At 41.0% G+C, this 20,535-nt stretch overlaps 1 protein-coding gene across 1 annotated transcript in view; it reads left to right on the top strand.

Moving 5' to 3' along the window:
* Positions 1 to 20,535, top strand: part of slc45a2 (solute carrier family 45 member 2) — a 60,954-nt gene that overhangs the window by 29,234 nt on the left and 11,185 nt on the right. The window contains exon 5 of the mRNA XM_073065284.1: positions 861 to 984. Coding sequence (XP_072921385.1) covers positions 861 to 984 — 124 coding nt within the window. The remainder of the gene's footprint in view (positions 1 to 860; positions 985 to 20,535) is intronic.

Genomic DNA, 20,535 nt, shown 5'->3' with positions numbered 1-20,535 from the left:
CACTGTACTGCTCAAAGGTTTAAAAGTTCATTTATTATCAAGGTATACAACTCTGAAATTCTTCAGTTCTCTGGGTAGCCATGAAACCAAGAAAAGAAAGGCAGCATAATCATCCTCAAAATCTCACCTCTCCACAAAAAGAAGAAAGAAAAATGGAACGGGCACATCAAACCCCAAATCCCATCTCTCACACAAAACAAAAACTGAGAAGATTGAATGAAAAAACACAGAATATAAAAACTATAAGACTGAAAAAAGAGTCTATAGTCCAAGTCCACAAAACACAGAAAACAACCTGGGCAACACTCTCCAGGAGCAGAAGCAGGAGCTCCCCTCTCCAGTACAGAGCAACCAATCAAAAGGCAGGCAACCAGCGCTCACCCTCTATACTTGCTTTGATCCTTCAGTCTCTCTTGTCACTTTAATCAACAAACAATGGAAGATTTAATCAGCAAAATGGAGCCAAACATCGACTTGCGCCCTGTCCTGCAGCCTTGTTGCCATGAGGTTCATGCATGCTGCCTCTGCCTCTTGGAATCCTCTCAGAGACTAGAGCGCTGAAGCACCCAAACCATCACCAAACAGCAAAACTGTCTCCAACAGTTCCAGGATCACATCCAAGACAAGAAACAAATATAAAAGACATAAAAGAAATGAAAAAGATGGCTTCATAATCTAGACAGATGTTGACCAAAGGAGTATTATACACTGGTGCCATCTTGACCAGAAGAGTCAAGAGGCTGCTGCTAAACAACAAGTTTCACAACATGTGTTAGTGATAATAAACCTGATTCTGATTCTGACAGTAGGTTTGTGCTTTTATAATAACATCTTCTCTGTATCTCATTTAATTCTTTTAGGTTGTGTATAATGGTGATCCACATGCTGAACACAATACTACTGCATACATTATCTATGAGCGAGGTGTTGAAGTAGGATGCTGGGGCTTGTGTATTAATGCAATATTCTCAGCAGTATATTCATGTAAGTCTTAAAAATTGAATCTTTTAATGTAAAGTTTGCTTGCTAAGTGTCATTGTTTTCAATAATGTTGCAGACATAGGAATTGTTCATCTTAAATACCGTTAGAAAATTTAATATATTGTGATAATAAACATCAAGTCCAGTCTGATAAACATTTTTGCTTCTTGCATTTAAATCATTAATGGGTAATATATATTTTCAGCTGCATAATAATCAATTAGTAAATTTAATTTTTCATGAAAACATCTCTAACACAATATTTTTTGTGCTTGTATGCTTTTAATTGTTTAATCATATGGCTTCTGCATTCTTCGAATCCAAACTGCATTACCTTTATTTTTTCAAATACCAGAATTCTTCTACAAAGATAGATTTTTCTTCATGATTCGTGTATAGGAAGGATGTCAAGGCTTTGGAGAGGATGCTGCCTGGTTAGAGGGCATGTACTATCATGAGAGGCTGAACAAACTGGGGTTGTTTTCTCTGGAGCAGTGGAGGCTGAGGACAGATCCTATAGAGGTTTATAAGATTTTGGGAGGCATCAATAGGAGTAGACAGACAGTATCTTTTTCGCTGGGTTGAAATGTCTAGTACCAGAGGGGCATGCATTTAAGGTGAGAGGGGTAATTTCAAAGGAGATGTGAGGGGCAAGTTTTTTACAGAGAGTGGTAGGTGTCTGGAATGTACTGCCTGGGGTGGTGGTAGAGGCAGATAAATTAGAGACTTATAATAGCCGTTCAGATAGGCATGTTAATAGGTGGCGGCTTGGAGATGTGTCTCTACCAAAGGAGGGACAAGATGTCCCTTCCCTTTGCTCGCCTTCAGGGCACCAGTGGGCAAGGTTTTGCATCTGCTTAGCCCCTGATCAGGGTCATGTGAAGCCATGGGAGCAGGTGGTGGATGGTTGTATGAGCAGCTGGTGCATATCACAAGTCCTGGTCATGTGACCACTGATACCAGGCAGGCAATCTCTGAAGAGCATTGATAATGGCTGGGGTCACCTGAATTGTAAAGACACTGCCCAGAAGAAAGCAATGGAAAATCACTTTCTTTATATATAGAGTCATAGAAAATTACAGCATAGAAACAGGGCCTTCAGCCCATCTTGCCTGTACCAAATCATTTAAACTACCTATTCCCATACCCCTACCATCCATGTACTTATTCAAACTTCTCTTAAAATGGAAGAAATGGACATTTTGTAGGCAGCAGAGATCAGTTTAGTAGGCCATTTGATTAGTAATTTCATTGATTAATGGATCTGTTCCTGTGCTGTTCCGTTCTATGTTCTATTGCCACCACAGCACAATTGATAGGACTCCAATGATCAGATAAGCACTTAAAGAGGCAATACTGCACCACATGTTGCATTTTCTCAATATTCCACCAAAAATATCTGAAAACTGAGTCACAGTCAGAATCAAGTTTACCTCTGCTGTCTTAATACATTGTGAAATCAATTTTGCATCTGTAGTACAATGCAAAGACATGAAATTGTTATAAATTCCAAATAAATAAATAGTGCAGATAATGTGGATTTCCCTAGTGCTTAATACACGAAAATCTATCTCAGATTGCTGGGTAGCAAAATTCACTGGGGATAAATGGAGAATGTCATCTACTGAAAAAGCAGATCAAGCAGAAGGGGTAGAAATGGGATTTTACTTTCCTTTGATGCCATAAAGAGCCATGTTTCATACTAATGTATTGGATCTCCCACAGACAAAAATGTGAGATTAGCCAAAAAGAGATTTAGAACAGCATTACAGTAATATTAGAAGGTGTCCTGCACCATTCCCAACATGAGCACATGGTGTCAGACACTGTAGCATATCAGGTACAAAAGAGCATCATCCATGAATAGCGCCCTCCCCAGGGCAGCCATAAAACACAATACACTCTGTAGTTGCCATGGAGGAGAGAGGGGCTGCAAGGGGAAGGAAAGGGGCAATACATTTTACACATTCTAACTCAGTGCCTGTCATCACCTCTATTCAGGTAAAAACAGGGAAGATGGGATGTTTGTATATACAGTGTCCGTCAGTGACAAAGAGACCATCATATACGAAGGAGCCACTGAGTTCCAAATCACATCAGGCACAATTCCTATTTACAATGTGTAGATCTGGCTACTGATAATATTTCAATTATTAAAGATAAGATCAGGATTAGTTTTTTTTTACTGTATGTCACATGTACATCAAAACATACGGTGAAAGACGTCACCAGCGCCAGGGGGTGTGCTGAGGGCAGCCGACAAATGTCGCCATGCTTCTGGCGCCACAGTTTACTGATCCCTAACCCATACCCCTTTGGGATGCGAAAGGAAACTGGAACAACCAGAGTAAACCCACGAGGTCACAGGGAGAACGTACAAACTCCTTACAGACAGCGGCAGGAATTGAATTCTAGTCACTGGCACTGTAAAGTGTTGTGCTAACACCTACCCTACCTTGCTGGCCCATACTGCATCCTCTTTAATCTGACCAACAGTAAATGCCTTCATTGCTACCTGTGGTGAACTACATATACCTGTCTGGGCTCCTCCCACAGACCCCTGTATAAAGGCGATTGAGGCCTGATGCCTGGCCTCATTCTCCAGGATGTAGTGTTGTTCATTCTTCCAGTCAATAAAAGCCAATATCTCGCTTCTTACATCTCAGAGTGAGTTATTGATGGTGCATCACTACCTGTGCACAAGCAACACTCAAAAGGTGTATCTGTTCCAACGTACAGCTGTCACCTGCTTTGTCTCTGCAGAGGAGGGCGAGAAGAGGGAATGCTGGGCAGGGATGGAGGGGTCATTGGAGGGAGGGGACCTGGAGTGAAAGTGGTGATTGTGTTAACAGGCACAATGGAAGAGATTGGACCCAGAAAACTCTCTGTTCTAGTCTGGAGGTCACACACTCCTCTTTGTTGCAATCAGCAATAATTCTGGCACATTCACTCTCAAGAGTCTGACATTTCAGACTCTTGAAAAGACCTCCTGGATGGCAAGACGGACTTTTGACCTCACTATTTGCCTCATTATGATCTTTCTCTGTGGCTTTTACACTTTAATATACATTGGTATTGTTTTAACCACAAGAGATTCCACAGATGCAGGAAATCTAGAACAACACACAGAAAATGTTGGTGACTTACCTAGTTCCTTGTTCCCATTTCACCATGTTTGATCTCAACTCACTGGGAATGACTTGACCTGTATGAACAGTACACAAGGCAAGCTTTTCACTGTGTCGTGATACATGTGGCAAAGAGAAACCAGTTCCAATATCAATACCTACTGGAGGCACAGAGAGAGGCCAAGAAAACAACTTGTGTCTTCCAGTCTCTGTCACATGGGAGATGCATGTTCCTGTAAAAGGAATGGTATCAAGGCCTCAGGATGCCCTTCCTTAGCAACAGAAAGCTGTTTGTGAGTATGGTGTGGCTCACACTGAACGTGGATGTCCTTCATCAGCAGTCTCCCATTCTTTGGGAGCTAACAGATGCTGCACCTTAAAAGCTTGTTGTTCTACGTTGACAGAGATACTGCATTTAGGCGATAGCCTTTGAACAGAATTGAACTTTACTCTCATTGCTCAAGACAACAAGATTACAGTGCCACTCCAGTCCATGCGTAACAGATATTTACAATGCATGCGGTACAGCTTAATTTTAAAAAATTCCCATATTTTTGTGCAGCAAGTGACTTTGATAGTCCATAACACTCAAAGGTATTGGCAAGCCAGGCTGCTAAATTCATCCAGCTTTTGTACATGTTGATTTGACCACAGCATCTGCAGTGTACTTTGTGTATGCTGCAGCATTATTCAGCTGCCCATCAGCCCTCAGGATACTGAAAACAGCAAAGTTTTTCAGTATTACTGTCTTGGCTAAGATTCCTGTATCTACTACCAGACAGATGGCAGGAGATTGAGCAGACAGTGTCCGGGATGGGATGGGTCTTTAATGATGTTACTAGCATACCATAGGCATCGAGAGTTGTAGATTATCTCCTGGTCTGGTAGTTGAGTCTCAGTGATGTGCTGAGTCATCCTAATCGCCCATTGGAGTGCTTTGTGATCTGTCTTGCTACAGCTAGAGTACCACACTGTCAATCCATATGTCAGTATGCTCTCTATTGCACATTGATAAACGCTGGCTGGCATTTTATTGAGGCAGATTAGCTCTCCTTAAGCGCCTCGGGTAATATAGTCGCTGTTGTGCCTTCCCTATGGAAATGCACCACAGGAGCATGAGTTAAAGATGGATTAACTTTTTTTCCAGCAGCACTGCAGGTATCGTATCTACTTCATAGCTCTACGGTGGCCAGGATTCGATTCTGATTTCCACTGCTTTCTCTGTGCAGTTTGCATGTTCTCTCCTTTGACCCTTTTGTGTTTCCTCCCAAAAAATAACCAAAAAACAAATGTCCTAGTTGGTAGGTGAATTAGCTGCTGTAAATTCAAAGTTCAAAGTAAAGTTATTATGAAAGTACAAACATATCACCATAAACAACCCTGAGACTGATTTTCTTGCGGGCATTATGGGGTAGTGTGGGGTTAGTACTTGTTTTTAAAGGATTATATGGGTCAGCACAACATGGAGGGCTGAAGGGCCTGTACTGTGCTGTAGTGTTCTATGGTTCTATCCTCAACATAATCCATAGTAGAGTAATAACCATAATAGAAGCAAAGAAAGACCACACCAACTTGGGTCTTCAACCAGTGTGCAAAAGACAGCAAACTGTGCAAATACAAAAGGAAGAAATCATAATAATAAATAAATAAGCAACAAATTTTGAGAACATGAGATGAAGAATTGTTGAAAGGGAGTCCATTGGTTGTGGGAAAATTTCAATGATGGGGCAAGTGAAGTTGAGTGCAGTTATCCCCTTTTGGTTCAAGAGCCTAATGGTGAGGGGTGGTAACAGTTCCTGAACCTGGTGGATGAGTCCTGAGGCTCCTGTACCTTCTACCTGATGGCAGCAGCAAGAAGAGAGCATGTCCTTGGTGTTGACCTTAGTGGTAGGGCAAGAGATTAATGTACGTGTCTGGTCAGGAGGGGCGGATCATCAGTTGATTACTAGGAAGTAGTGTTACGTATTCAGGCAACAATAAATATAGATGAGTTAGGCAAGGGTTTTTATAACAAATAACACGTTTATTAAACACTGAAACAAACCCCCTCAAAAGTAAACAAACTCAAACGTCACCGGAAAACAGCTGCTGTACGGCAGATTCACAGTTCTTAATAGCACTGCAGTTCAAACAGTTCTTAAAGCGGTATGCCGAAAGTAAACAGTTCTTTAAAACGGTATGCCGAAAGTTCAAAAGCTCACAGTCCTTTTAAAAGGAGAGACTTTTCAAAGCGATTTAAATTCTCTTCCACGTCGATGTCCTTCGATTCCCCGGCGTTGAACTTTCCCACGAAGAATTTTATGAAATATAACGGCTTAAAAAAAACACTGACCTTTCTTCCACACTCTGTCCTCAATCTCCCGCTATCCCAGCGGAGATTAACACGAGAACAGTCAACGAAATCCTTCCGAATGAGGATCAAATAAGGTCGTAACCAATCCACCGTCGAAAATCGATTCTCTTCGATTTTTATCTTCCAAACTTTTATCTTCACTCTCCACAGCAAAGAAACTGTTGGCGATGACCTTCTAAACTTTAGGCATTATATAAAACTTCATTTTTCAACTAAACTGCGTCATCACATTAAATCACGCAGGGACATGAAGTCAGCTTGGCAAATCCCGCCACGAACTGCCCCACCTGACAGGGTGGGTCTTCCTTTTATACCCTGTAAAAAAAACCTGTCACATGACCTCTACTGGCGGGAAAATGACATCACTCCACCATCACAAGACCATTACCTCATGTCCAGTATAACTTCAACCCCAGTCACGTGACAAGGGTACCACTGTCACGTGTCACGGGTACGTAACACCTCCCTCCAAAAAAAACATTTTTGGTCTGACAAGAACAAAAATTTTAACAATTACTTACAAAAAAAACAAATGTATAAATTATATAACATACACAATATACAATACAGTAGGAGTGTTACAATAAAAAAACCACTCCAAATAAAAAAAAATATTACATTGTACATTCAACATCGAGATAGACAATCAGCAACCACATTATCTTTACCTTTAATATGAGTTATCACAACATTGTACTCTTGTAACATCAAACTCCAATTTAATAATCTTCTGTTTTTGTTTTTCATCTTACTCAGAAAAACTAACGGATTATGATCAGTGTAAACAATAAGTGGTTTTTGAGTTGTACTAACATATACCTCAAAATATTCCAAAGCTAAAACAAGAGATAACAATTCTTTCTCTATTGTTGAATAGTTTCTTTGATGCTTATTAAATTTCTTAGAAAAGTAAGCTACTGGATGATCAACCTCATCACCCTCATTCCTTTGCATCAATACCGCTCCCGCAGCTTCATCACTAGCATCTACAGCTAATGAAAAAGGTTTTTCAAAGTTAGGTGCCTTAAGCACAGGTTGTTGACATATCATTGTTTTCAATTTTTCAAATGCTTCCTGACAAGGCACTGTCCACACAAACTTCACATTTTTCTGCAGAAGGTTAGTTAATGGAAGGGCAACATTAGCAAAATTCTTACAAAATTTTCGATAATATCCTACCATTCCCAAAAATCTTCTGAGAGTTTTTTTCCCCGTCGGAGTGGGAATCTCTAAAATTGCCTGAACTTTTGCCTGAACAGGAGCTACCTTACCTTGACCTACAACATAACCAAGGTAAGTCAGTGGCATGTCCAGATTCACTCTTGGCTAAATTAATAGTCAAGTTAGCTTTTGAAAGCTTTTCAAACAATTTCTCCACCGCAATTATGTGTGCTTCCCAAGTATCATTTCCTGTCACTAAATCATCAATATAAGCATCAGTATCTTTCAATCCCTGAATCACAGAGTTAATCATCCTCTGGAAAGTACCTGGGGCATTCTTCATCCCAAATGGAAGAACATTATACTCATATAACCCAGATGGAGTTACAAATGCAGAAATCTCTCTACCTCTGTCCGTTAATGGAACACACCAATACCCTTTCAATAAATCAATCTTTGTAAGGAACTTTGCTTTCCCAACTTTATCTACACAATCATCTACTCTAGGAATTGGATATGCATCTGTTTTCGTTACAGCATTCACCTTCCTATAGTCCGTACAAAACCTAATACTACCATCAGGTTTTGGCACCATAACACATGGCGAACTCCAATTCGAGTTAGAATGTCTAATAATATCATTCTCTAACATGTATTCAATTTCTTTCTCAGCAAGTTCACATTTTTCCATGTTTATCCTATATGGATGTTGTTTAATAGGTTTGGCATCTCCAACATCTACATCATGTGAAGCTATAGTAGTCCTTCTCAGAACATCTGGAAACAAATCCTTATACTTAAAAATCAATTCCTTCATCTGTTGTTTCTGCTCTAGCTGTAAATGTGCTAATTTCTCATCCATATTTTCCAGAATGGTCGAATTAGGTAACCTAACAGAAACAATGTTAGATTTAGAATGAAAGTCAGATGAATCATCTATCATGTTCCCAGTTAAATCAAACTCATTCTCACTAACCACAACAGTCACAGTATCAAACTGTTTCTCAAAATATGGTTTAATCATATTTATGTGGCAAAGTTGTGTTGACCTTCTACGATCTGGAGTTTTTATTACGTAATCCACATAATTGATTCTAGACACAATTTCATAAGGACCATGAAATCTAGCTTGTAAAGGATTTGTCTGCACTGGGAAAAGAACCAACACCTTATCTCCAGGCTTAAACATCCTCAACCTAGCTTCTTTATCATACCAAGTTTTCATTTTCTCCTGAGCCAACTTTAAATTTTCCTTGGCTAAACTACAAGCTTTATGTAACCTGTCCTTAAATTTCAAAACATAGTCCAACAAATTAGTATGCACTTCCTTACTAATCCACTGTTCCTTCAATAAAGCTAAAGGTCCTCTAACTCTATGCCCAAACACAAGTTCAAATGGACTAAAACCTAAAGATTCCTGTACCGATTCCCTTACTGCAAATAAAAGTAAGTTTATACTCTCATCCCAGTCACTTTCATTGTCCACACAATATGTCCTAATCATATTCTTGAGAGTAGAATGAAACCTCTCCAAGGCACCTTGCGATTCTGGATGGTATGCAGACGAAGTGATTTGCTTAGCTCCCAATTTATAAACTATCTGTTGAAACAATCCAGACATAAAATTACTGCCTTGATCAGTTTGTATTTCCTTAGGCAATCCAAAATAAGTAAAGAATTTTATAAGAGCCTTCGTCACAGTTTTAGCTTTTATATTCCTAAGTGGTACTGCCTCTGGAAACCTAGACGAAGTACACATGATAGTCAACAAATACTGATAACCAGTTTTTGTCTTGGTAATGGACCAACACAATCTACAATAACTTTAGAAAACGGTTCACCAAATGCTGGAATAGGTTGCAATGGAGCTACTGGTGTAACCTGATTTGGTTTACCCACAATTTGACAAGTATGGCACATCTTACAAAACATCGCCACATCTTTCCTTAGACCAGGCCAGTAAAAATGTTTTAAAATCTTGTCCACAGTTTTCCTTACCCCTTGATGTCCACCTAAAGGCACGCTATGAGCTAAAGTCAAAATCTCATTCCGATAAACTTTAGGAACAACCACCTGATAAACAACATTCCATTCCTCACTTGCAGGAATTGTAGGCGACCTCCACTTCCTCATCAACACTCCTTTTTCCAAATAATATCCTACTGACACCTTCTCAATTTCACTACCTAGTAAAGCTTGTTCCCTTAATTTTATAATCTCAGGATCTCTATTCTGCTCTGCTATCATCTCCTTCCGAGACAGAGATAAATCTTCATAGTCAGACTTACTCCCAGAATCTTGTTCAAACAACGAAGGTAAGAAAGTCTCTGACACATCCTCAAAACTCAAATCCTGAGTTGAACAGTCATGAGTAACAACCTCATTCTGCACATCAATTTTTTTAGCCATAGCTCTAGTCACAACACAGGAAGAATCTGTATTAGAATTCACCTCTGGTTCCTCTGACTCCATTGTCAAATGCACTTCAGGAAAAACTTGTCCACCTGCCAAGTCATTACCTAACAATAAAGAAATACCCTTCACAGGTAAGCTATGCTGTAATCCTACTTTAACAAATCCTGTAACTAACCCTGACTTTAAATTTACTTCATGTAAATGTACAGGCATAAAATCACTTCCAACACCTCTTATATAATTTACTTCACCAGTATCACTCTCTTCATTAAACTTCAACACACTATCTAACATCAATGATTGAGAAGCTCCAGTATCCCTAAGAATTTTTATTGGCACCAGAGTAGATCCTTCTTTCAAGGATACAAACCCTTCAGTTATAAAATGATCATATCCCTTTCTAACTTGGTCAGACTCTAACAAATCCTCATTTGTGTTTACCAAACCCTGTAACTTTACAGGTGCTTCAGTATGTTGCACACAAGCATCTGGAACTGCTTCCTTCTCTTTCTTTTTCAATTTGAAACAGTTAGCTATTACATTGCCAGGCTTCTTACAATAGTTACAAATAAGACCAAACTGTCTTTCCTTCACAGGTTTTCCTTCCTCCTTACCTCTCTCATTAACCTCTGATTTAATTTCTGATTTACCTTGAGTCTCCATATTATTTTTCCTCTTAAAAATTCTACCCTGAGGAAATTTATTCTTATGGATTAAAACATACTCATCAGCTAATCTAGCACAGTCCTGCAATTTATCAGTATCCCTCTCATTTAAGTAGGTCCTTACTTCAACAGGAATGCTTCTTTTAAATTCCTCCATTAAAATCAGCTCTTTCAATGTATCATAGTCCCCATTTACATTTTTAGAAGAAACCCATCTCTCAAAACACATAGCTTTATCATAGGCAAATTCCACATAAGTCTTTTCCACAGACTTTTTCAAACTCCTGAATCTTTCCCTATAAGCTTCTGGGACCAATTCATATGCTTTGAGAATATTTGTTTTCACAATATCATAATCTAATGCTTGCGCAGCAGTTAAAACTGTGTAAACTTGCTGTGCTTTGCCTTTAATCACACTCTGTAACAACACTGACCATTTATCTTTCGGCCAGTCTGACATCCGAGCAATAGTTTCAAAATGTTGAAAATATCTTTCCACTTCTGTTTCACTAAATGGAGGGACCAATTTAATTTCTTGGCTAGCAACAAACGGTTTTTTAGAATCAGATCCCCAGACCTTAATTTCGCCATTGCATATTCAAAATCTCTCTGCTTCTGTTCAATTTCCAATTTACACCTCTCTAACATCATTTGTTCGATTTGCAACTGCATCTCCAGATTACTTATTGGAAACGATTCTAAAATCGATTCATCAAAATCACCCGAAGCCACAAAATGTGATGCGATTTTTCTCTGTATTACAACTTTTGATGTAGTCGCCAAAATACCTTTAAGTTGCAATCTATTAGCAATCTCAGATACTTCAGTTTTTTTCGCCTTCGCTAACAAATCCGTGGCTGGCGAATCCAGAAACTCATCAATATTCATCGTTGCCGAATACCACTCACAAACCAATCAAACAAAAGAATCGAGTATTCCCCGTTACCAAAACACCGATTCAAAATTCAACAAGCATTTTAAACTCAAACGATCCAAATCCCGGACGAGCCCCCATAATTATGTTACGTATTCAGGCAACAATAAATATAGATGAGTTAGGCAAGGGTTTTCATAACAAATAACACTTTTATTAAACACTGAAAACAAACCCCCTCAAAAGTAAACAAACTCAAATGTCACCGGAAAACAGCTGCTGTACGGCAGATTCACAGTTCTTAATAGCGCTGCAGTTCAAACAGTTCTTAAAGCGGTATGCCGAAAGTAAACAGTTCTTTAAAGCGGTATGCCGAAAGTAAACAGTTCTTTAAAACGGTATGCCGAAAGTTCAAAAGCTCACAGTCCTTTTAAAAGGAGAGACTTTTTAAAGCGATTTAAATTCTCTTCCACGTCGATGTCCTTCGATTCCCCGGCGTTGAACTTTCCCACGAAGAATTTTATGAAATATAACGGCTTAAAAAAAACACTGACCTTTCTTCCACACTCTGTCCTCAATCTCCCGCTATCCCAGCGGAGATTAACACGAGAACAGTCAACGAAATCCTTCCGAATGAGGATCAAATAAGGTCGTAACCAATCCACCGTCGAAAATCGATTCTCTTCGATTTTTATCTTCCAAACTTTTATCTTCACTCTCCACAGCAAAGAAACTGTTGGCGATGTCCTTCTAAACTTTAGGCATTATATAAAACTTCATTTTTCAACTAAACTGCGTCATCACATTAAATCACGCAGTGACATGAAGTCAGCTTGGCAAATCCCGCCACGAACTGCCCCACCTGACAGGGTGGGTCTTCCTTTTATACCCTGTAAAAAAAACCTGTCACATGACCTCTACTGGCGGGAAAATGACATCACTCCACCATCACAAGACCATTACCTCATGTCCAGTATAACTTCAACCCCAGTCACGTGACAAGGGTACCACTGTCACGTGTCACGGGTACGTAACAGTAGACAGATAAATAGAATAGATATGACAGCTGGTATTAACTTGATGACCTCTTATTTCCTAATTCCTGTTGAAGGGTCTCAGCCTGAAACGTTAACTGTACTTTTTTCCATAGAGCTTGCCTGGCCTGCATCCTGGAGTTCCTCCAGCATCCTGCATGTGTTGCTTGGATTTCCCAATTTTCTCTTGTTTAAAATACAATGAATACAGTTTTTGTTAACTTTGAATAGTTGATCAGTTGAGCTTGGTGAAAAGTATTACCATTAGCACTTTATGGTATTTGTCCTGATACAACTTAGCAGAAGTTGACCAGCTGGAAAAATGACAGATAAAATTTAATGCAGACAAGTGTGAGGTGTTGCACTTTGGGAGACAAACCAGGGTAGGTCTAACACAGTGAGCGGTAGGGCACTGAGGAGTGTGGTAGAACAGAGGGATCCGGGAATACTTAATTCCTTGTAAGTGCCATCACAGGTAGAGTTGTAAAGACAACTTTTGGCACATTGGTCTTCATAAATCAAAGTACTGAATAGAGGAGTTGAGATGTTATATTGGTGAGGCCTGATTTGGAGTATTGTGTCCAGTTTTGATCACCTACCTAGAGGAAATTTATCAATAAGATAGAAAGACTCCAGAAAAAGATTTATAAGGATGTTGCCAAGTCTTGAGGTTCTGGGTTATAGGGAAAGGTCGAATAGGTTAGAACTTTATTCCTTGGAGTGTAGGAGAATGAGGGGAGTTTTGATAGAGCTATATAAAATATGAGTGGTATAGATAGGGTAAATGCAAGTAGGCTTTTTCCACTGAGGGTGGGTGAGACAAGAGATAGAGGTCAGAGAGAAAGTATGAAAGGTGAAATGTTTAAGGGGAACATGAGGGGGAACTTTTTCACTCAGAGGGTGGTGAGAGTGTTGAACAGGCTGCCAACACAAATAGTGGATGCAAGCTCGATCTCAACATTTAAGAGGAAATTGGATAAATACATGAATGAGAGGGGTATGGAGGGCAGGTTAATGGAACTAGTCATACAATAATAGTTTGGCATGGACTAGATGGGCTGAAGGTCCTGTTTCTGCGCTGAGGTGGTCTATGACCATGACTCTAAGTGAAACTTTGTAAAATGCATTTATAGTGAGAATGGGCTGTACTTTCCATGTAAACTGCAACAATTTTCTCCAATTACAGGAAATTGTTCTGCAGATTAGTGTCTGATGCTTCTGTATTTCTGGGTAAAGAAGCACTGAATGTGAGCCACACATTCATCGAGCTAAAGTAGTTTTTCAAATCAAGTTACAAAATTGGTAGAAGTACAGATGGCAGAGAAATGGTAATGCTAGATTACTGTTGGTATTTATAACACATTGTTGATCAGAGCACTTAAAAGCCTGTCCTGTGTTGGAATTGAAACAAGGTTTTGCCATAATGTCCAGTCTTTTTTAAAAGCCCTCGGAAACAACTGTGTTCTCACACAGGTAGAATATTACATTCAAAATGCATGAACCGGAGATTCAGGGTCATCTCGTCAAGGTATTACATATTCATGAAGGAAGATATTCCATAAGAATGTTAGAATTAAGACATTCAAGTCTATTGAGTTTGCTCCGCTATTCCATCATAGCTGATTTATTAACCCTCCTCAACCCCATTCTCTTGCCTTCTCCCCGTAACGTTTGACACCTCCACTTCAAATATACCCAATGACTTGGCCTCCACAATCTTCAGTGGCAATGAATTCCAGAGATTCAGTACTTTTCAATTCAACTCTTTTTAATTCCAACATGCAGAGATACAGTTAACTGTGTTAATTCTTTCATCCAATTGTCTTTATTTTAAGTAATAAATTATTCCTGAATTTAGGCTCCATAAATTAATGGCCATTTGTATTCTGACTTTCCTTATATTACCAGTACTTCAAAATTTAGCCATTCTAATTTATCCTTGTTCTCTGGGCATTAACACAACAATATTATAAGCCTACACTCAGTGGCCACTTTATTAGGTACACCTGTATACCTGCTCATTAAAGCAAATATCTAATCAGCCAATCACATAAAAGCAATTGAATTCATAAAAGCACACAGACATGGTCAAGAGGTTCTGTTGTTCATACCAAACATCAGGATGGAGAAGGAATGTGATCTACATAGCTTTGACCGTGGAAAGATTGTTGACTCCAGACGGGGTGGTTTGAGTATCTCAGAAACTGATGATCTCCTGGGATTTTCATGCACAACAGTCTCTAAGGTTTATAGAGAATGGTGCGAGATATACAAAAACATCCAGTAAGCGGCAGTTCTGTGGGCAAAAATACCTTGTTGATGATAGAGATCAGAGGAGAACAGGCAGACAGGATTAAGATGACAGGAAGGTGACAGTAACTCAAATAATTATGCTTTACAACAGTGGTGTGCAGAAGAAGATCTCAGAATGCACAACACGTCAAGCCTTGAAGTAGATGGGCTACAGCAGCAAAAGATCATGAACATGCCCTCAGTGGCCAATTTATTGGATACAGGAGTTGCCTAATAAAGTAGCTACTAAGTATATTTAGGACTTGTTAAATAACTTTTGAACAAAGTTAGGAAGTTCAAATTTGTCTAAACCCCCTTGTTAGCTTAACACTATGCCTCGGGTATTAGCTAGGTTTCTGTATTGTCCTGGAACTGTTACAGCTTCCTCTGAACTGTGAAATAAAAACCGAAAACTTGGAAATACTCAACAGGTCAGACACAATCTGCAGGGAGAGATCAATCATTTTTCGTCGACCTTTCAGTTTTTGCTGTCTTCTGAGAAGTACCCTACCAATTTGGCCAAGGGTTTCAAGGTTTCTTTGGCAATGCTGATGACCACATTGCATTTGATCTGCTTGTTCAGAGGTTATCTTTGTTTTACCCTCAGCTAGTTCAACAGCATTGATGGAGTTTGTATCACATACGGTCGAATCCAGTTAATTGGGGCTTTGGCCAATCAGCGCAGTTGCTTATTTGGGCCAACTCTTATATAACAAAATCTAATTGAAAAAATAGCTGGGATTCCTTTCGTTTATTTGGGGCACAATGCTGCCTAATTGGGTTAGCAGACTGTTGCCAAGTAAGTTTCTAACTCACATCAGATGCGTGAAACTTGTGAAGCCGTTAAGCACAACATTGTGCTGACAGTGAGGTTTTTAAATAGTGTCAGTTGTGTGCATTTGGGTTCAAAAAGTAGTGGTACTTGTCACTGATGGCAAAAAATAAGCAGTAAAACAATTCAAAACTGTTTTGCTCACGGTGGTTTCAAATATTCAAGCTTGGAGATGCTAGAAACAGTGGGGAGTGAAAATGAAATTTTTCGCTCCTTCAGCAAGTTAGGAACTATGAAGAATTTGAAGGTATTGACAATTATCTTGAATGTTACGATGAAAATGAAGATTTGGAGGATACAATCATTGAAAGGATTGTGTGAAGCTAGTCCATTATCTGCACTAAGTGTCTGCGTTTATTTACAGTCAATCAAAAGAACACAGCAGTGTACATTGGATTAATTCTTCTGTCAGTAACTAATAAGAACTAATACACAGTTTTATAGTTCTTCAGAGGTATTAGTAGTGTTCTAATTAGTTCTGCCTTTCATTTAAATACATAGTTTGTCTTTTTTACACCTTTTTAATTATTTCCATGAAACCGGCTAATTGAGGCAGCTGCTAAATTGGGCCAAAATATACTGATCTCTCAGTGACACAATTAACTGGAATCCACTGTATTTATTTTTTTTCAGCATGTGGACTATTAATTAGGAATCTTTAAATTTCATCAAGAGATTTATGGATTCACAGAATTATGCAAAATGGAACCAGGCCCTTCAGCCTTGCACATTCATGTTAACCGAGATGCCCATTTACACTTTGACAAGCTTTGCCAATGTCCCTATAAACCTTTCCTTCTATGTACTGTTACGTTCCCCAGTAACCGGGTAATTTACCAGCAAAGATAGATGGGTCCACTGAAGCCTGATGCTACTATTTTCAAACGTTTTTATTTATAAAGGGGCACAAACGTATGGTTAATACAAAACATTCAGATCATATACGTCGTCACAACTCAATCTAAAGCACAGGTATAGTAATAATCAATCAGAAATAAGCTCTATCGTTGTCTAAGGGTAATGTAGATACATATTGTTTACTGGATATCTAAAAGTCTTTTGCGGTCACTGCAGTTCCACCAGCTGCCGTCGTTGTGGTGTCGCGATGGTGCACTTTTGTTAGAAAGAGAGAGAGAGGGGGGGGATGAAAGAGTTACACGACCGGTTTTCCAACCTGGAGGAGTTCGGTTTGTCGGAGCCTCGTTGGGGGAATGAACGCTCATCGGTGGCCTCCCCTGTAGCTAAGCCGTTCTTCCGTTGTGGGGTCGCCAATCCCAGGCAAGGAAAAGACGCACATGAACCCCACCCCCGGCTGTCGCTATCAAAGCGCTGTCACAGGATCTCTAGCGTGTCTTCTGGTGCGTCTGAAGGGGTCGTCCCCCCCAGACCCTCCTTTATACTTCCTCACGGGATCGCCGGTGTCAATCTCTCTCTCAACCAGCCCACGTTGCCCGAGGGCTTTACACGTGGTCTTCATGAGACAATAGTCAGGGTCGCTTTATTCTGCTTCCCGGGGAAACGTGGTCTTCCGCACATCTCTCCCCCTCTTGGGTCATTTGACCCCCCCTTGACTAGGGCTCTTGCGATTCTCAGAAAGGAGGGGGCTGGGGTCATAACACCTCCCCTCTTAAAAGTTTTTTACCAGCGGTTAAAAACAAGTTGGTACAGAGTCTTATAGGATTTTTTTTCTAACACAATACACAAGCTCCTCTCTTCACAGAGTACTACCGTTATACATTCAAGTCAGTATCTAAACAGGTAACAATTACAGTGCCCCTTTCTTTAATATCTTACCCTCACGTACCGTACTAAAGTCTGGTAGCATCAAACTTCAGCTCAATAACCACCTATTTTTATTTATTTTCTTCAGCCACACAACTAAGGAGGTGTGATCTTAGCTTAGGTGCATCTACAAAAGTTTATACAAATACTAATCGTTTCGGTCGTGTTATTTCACCGGCAGGTCTCCAAAGGGGTTGTCTTTATATTTCACAGGCTTTGGCGCAAACCCGTACAACCGGCGTTGCTGTTTAAAAATGGCATTTCTATTAACCATCGCCTTTTTTCCAGTGAGTCCCCCCATGGGGAACTTGAGTAATTTGGCGAGGTACTCTCCCACCTTTCCTTTCCACAAGGGTTATTCTCTTAACTCCGTGTCCCCAACCTAGTCCATCATGAGAATTTCCACCCAATTCTTTAATGCTACACAGGTAGTTAACCCTTTTGTCAAAACCATGCAGGCTGATGGGTTTCAGTTCGAACCTTTTTCCCCGGCCGCATTTAAATTTCGGCTTCCTCACAGCGCTTCCTTGAATAACAATAGCGTGTGAGGCCCCTTTACATTCCAAATCAACCTGTAATCGATGCGCAGGCATCAATCTAGACTTTAACTTTTTTTCATTCGATTTGGGAACTACAGATTTACCGTTCTCCTCCACAACAACAATTATCTCCCCATTCGTAAACTCCACATTAACTCTGAACACCCCCTTCAGCACAACCATCTGGGAACTCACACTTCCCAAGGTTAACCCTTTCTTCCCCGAACCAAGTCTATTTGATCCAAAAGGACGGCTGTCTCGTCCAGCCGAGTCAAATACCTCAGACTTTTTCTGAGCTCCGTGACTAGGTTTAGGACCACGGGCCTCCCCATCTTGGACACACTCAAACGGGGCATTGGCCTCTTCCAGGCTTTCAATCCCCATACCCTTTTCAAATTCTAACTTCCTCTGATCTTCCCAGTTACTCTCTGGGCAACTCACTTCCGAAGTAAACTCAACCCCTTGGGCTGGAACAACCTCATCTGCCAATCCAGCAGACTTCTTCACGGTAATGGCATCCTTTTCATCGAGGACTGCCCTCATTTCATTATCGGGAACACCTTTAGACTCATCCAGGTCCAACCCTGGACCTTTTAACAGCTTTATCTGTTTCTCATCTTTATTTCCTACCTCTAGGACCTTTTTCTTCGCTAAAGGAGGATCTACCTTCTCTCCTTTCTCTCCTTTATCCCCTTTTACGTTACTATTCCTCGTTTTACCACCCTCGAAACCCTCGTGGCACAGGGTCGGTAAAAACGTCTGAGCCAATTTTAAACTGCTCGCTTTCTCAGCTGCCGCTCTCGACAGGCTGCTAGTGTCCGCGCATGCGGGATAGCTCGGGGACTCTGTGGGCGGGGCCTCAACTCTCACGGGCTGGGTTTTTAGCTTCACGGCTGCTCCAATCTTCCCACCCGCTAGGTCGTTACCCAGAAGGACGTCCACGCCTTCCTCCGGCAACTCCGGCAGGACCCCCATTTCCACTGGTCCCGACACCAACTCACAATCTAGAAGGACCCTATGCAAAGGCACTACCTTGGTCCAGTTTCCTATTCCTCTCAGGGCTACCTCGCCTGTCGGAGGTCCGAATGGTAATACGTTACGTCTAATTAATGATAGCTCCGCCCCCGTGTCTCTCCAAATCCGTACGGGGATAGGCGGGTCCCCCTTCCTCACAGACACGGTTCTGGGTGACAGATAAATCTCTGCCCCCTTGCGCTCTCTGCTCCCCTGGGACCCTCTTGCCGATTTTCTGATTACCACTGCACGCCCGATAGGGATCGCTGCTCTCTTTCTCTCTGGCTCCTTTCTCAGAGCAAAGCATTTAGATGCAATATGACCCACCTTTCCACAATTAAAACAGGTTAAACCAGGAAATCTCCAGGTTTCCTGCCTGCTATCCTCACTTTTCCTGCTAGCTCCCGGCGGGATCTCCGCCTCAGCCGGCGGGCTTTCCCTACCATTCCGACAGTCTCTTGGGTAACTTTTTGGCGAGGAAAACTTTGTCTTGTGGGTTAGGGCATATTCATCTGCGAACCTTGCAATTTCTGAGAGGGACTGATTCGTCCTCTCATTTAAATACATTCGGATCTCTTCCGGAACACAACCTTTAAATTCCTCAATCAAAAATAACTCCCTGAGACGCCCATAATTCTCGGCCACCTTCTCCGCGGTGCACCAACGGTCCAAGAGCACACCCTTCTCATGGGCTAGCTCGGTATACGTTTGATTCCACCCTTTCCTTAAATTTCGGAACCTTTGTCTATACGCCTCAGGTACTAACTCGTAACCTCGGAGAATGGCCTCCTTTACTTGGTCATAATTCCCTTCCCCTTCTGGGGGCAGCGTGGCATATACCCGCTGTGCTTTCCCTCATAACACACTTTGTAACAATGCCACCCACTGCTCTCTGGGCCACTTCTGATTCACTACCACCTTCTCAAAAAGCAAGAAATAACTATCAACATCCGTCTCCTCGAAGGGGGGGGCCAACCTCAACGCCCGACTAACATCAAACCCCTCCTCTCTCTCGTGCCCTTGAGCTCTTCGCTCTTGCCTTCGCCTGTCCAGCTCCAATTCATGGCTCCTTTGTTTCTCTTTCTCTTCTGCTTCTGCTTCTAGCTGCTTTAGCTGGAGCTCATGACCCCGTTTCATCTCTAATTCCTTTAGTTTGAACACCTGCCCCCTTTCCTTTTCCTTTTCCTTTGCAGCCCATTCCTCAGCCTTTTCCTTTGCAGCTGCTTCTAGCTGCTTTACTTGAAGATCATGTTCCAACCTTACTTTCTCCAACTCTACCTGATCTGTCCCACTCGCTAATCTCTTTTTGGGGATATTTTCCAAATCCTCAGCTGCAAACACCTCCTTCCCAATGTAATACTGATTTATGACCCCTCGCACTTCCTGCTTTTTCATTGATGACCTCACCTCTGCGAGGCCTAACCCCTTTGCCAGATTTACCACGTCTGATTTAGTAGCCGTCCCT

This window comes from Hemitrygon akajei, chromosome 13, assembly GCF_048418815.1.
Source record: "Hemitrygon akajei chromosome 13, sHemAka1.3, whole genome shotgun sequence".
NCBI classification, from domain to species: Eukaryota; Metazoa; Chordata; class Chondrichthyes; order Myliobatiformes; family Dasyatidae; genus Hemitrygon; species Hemitrygon akajei.
The sequence above is the reverse complement of the archived record's forward strand: the minus strand, read 5'-3'. Positions and strand labels throughout refer to the sequence as shown.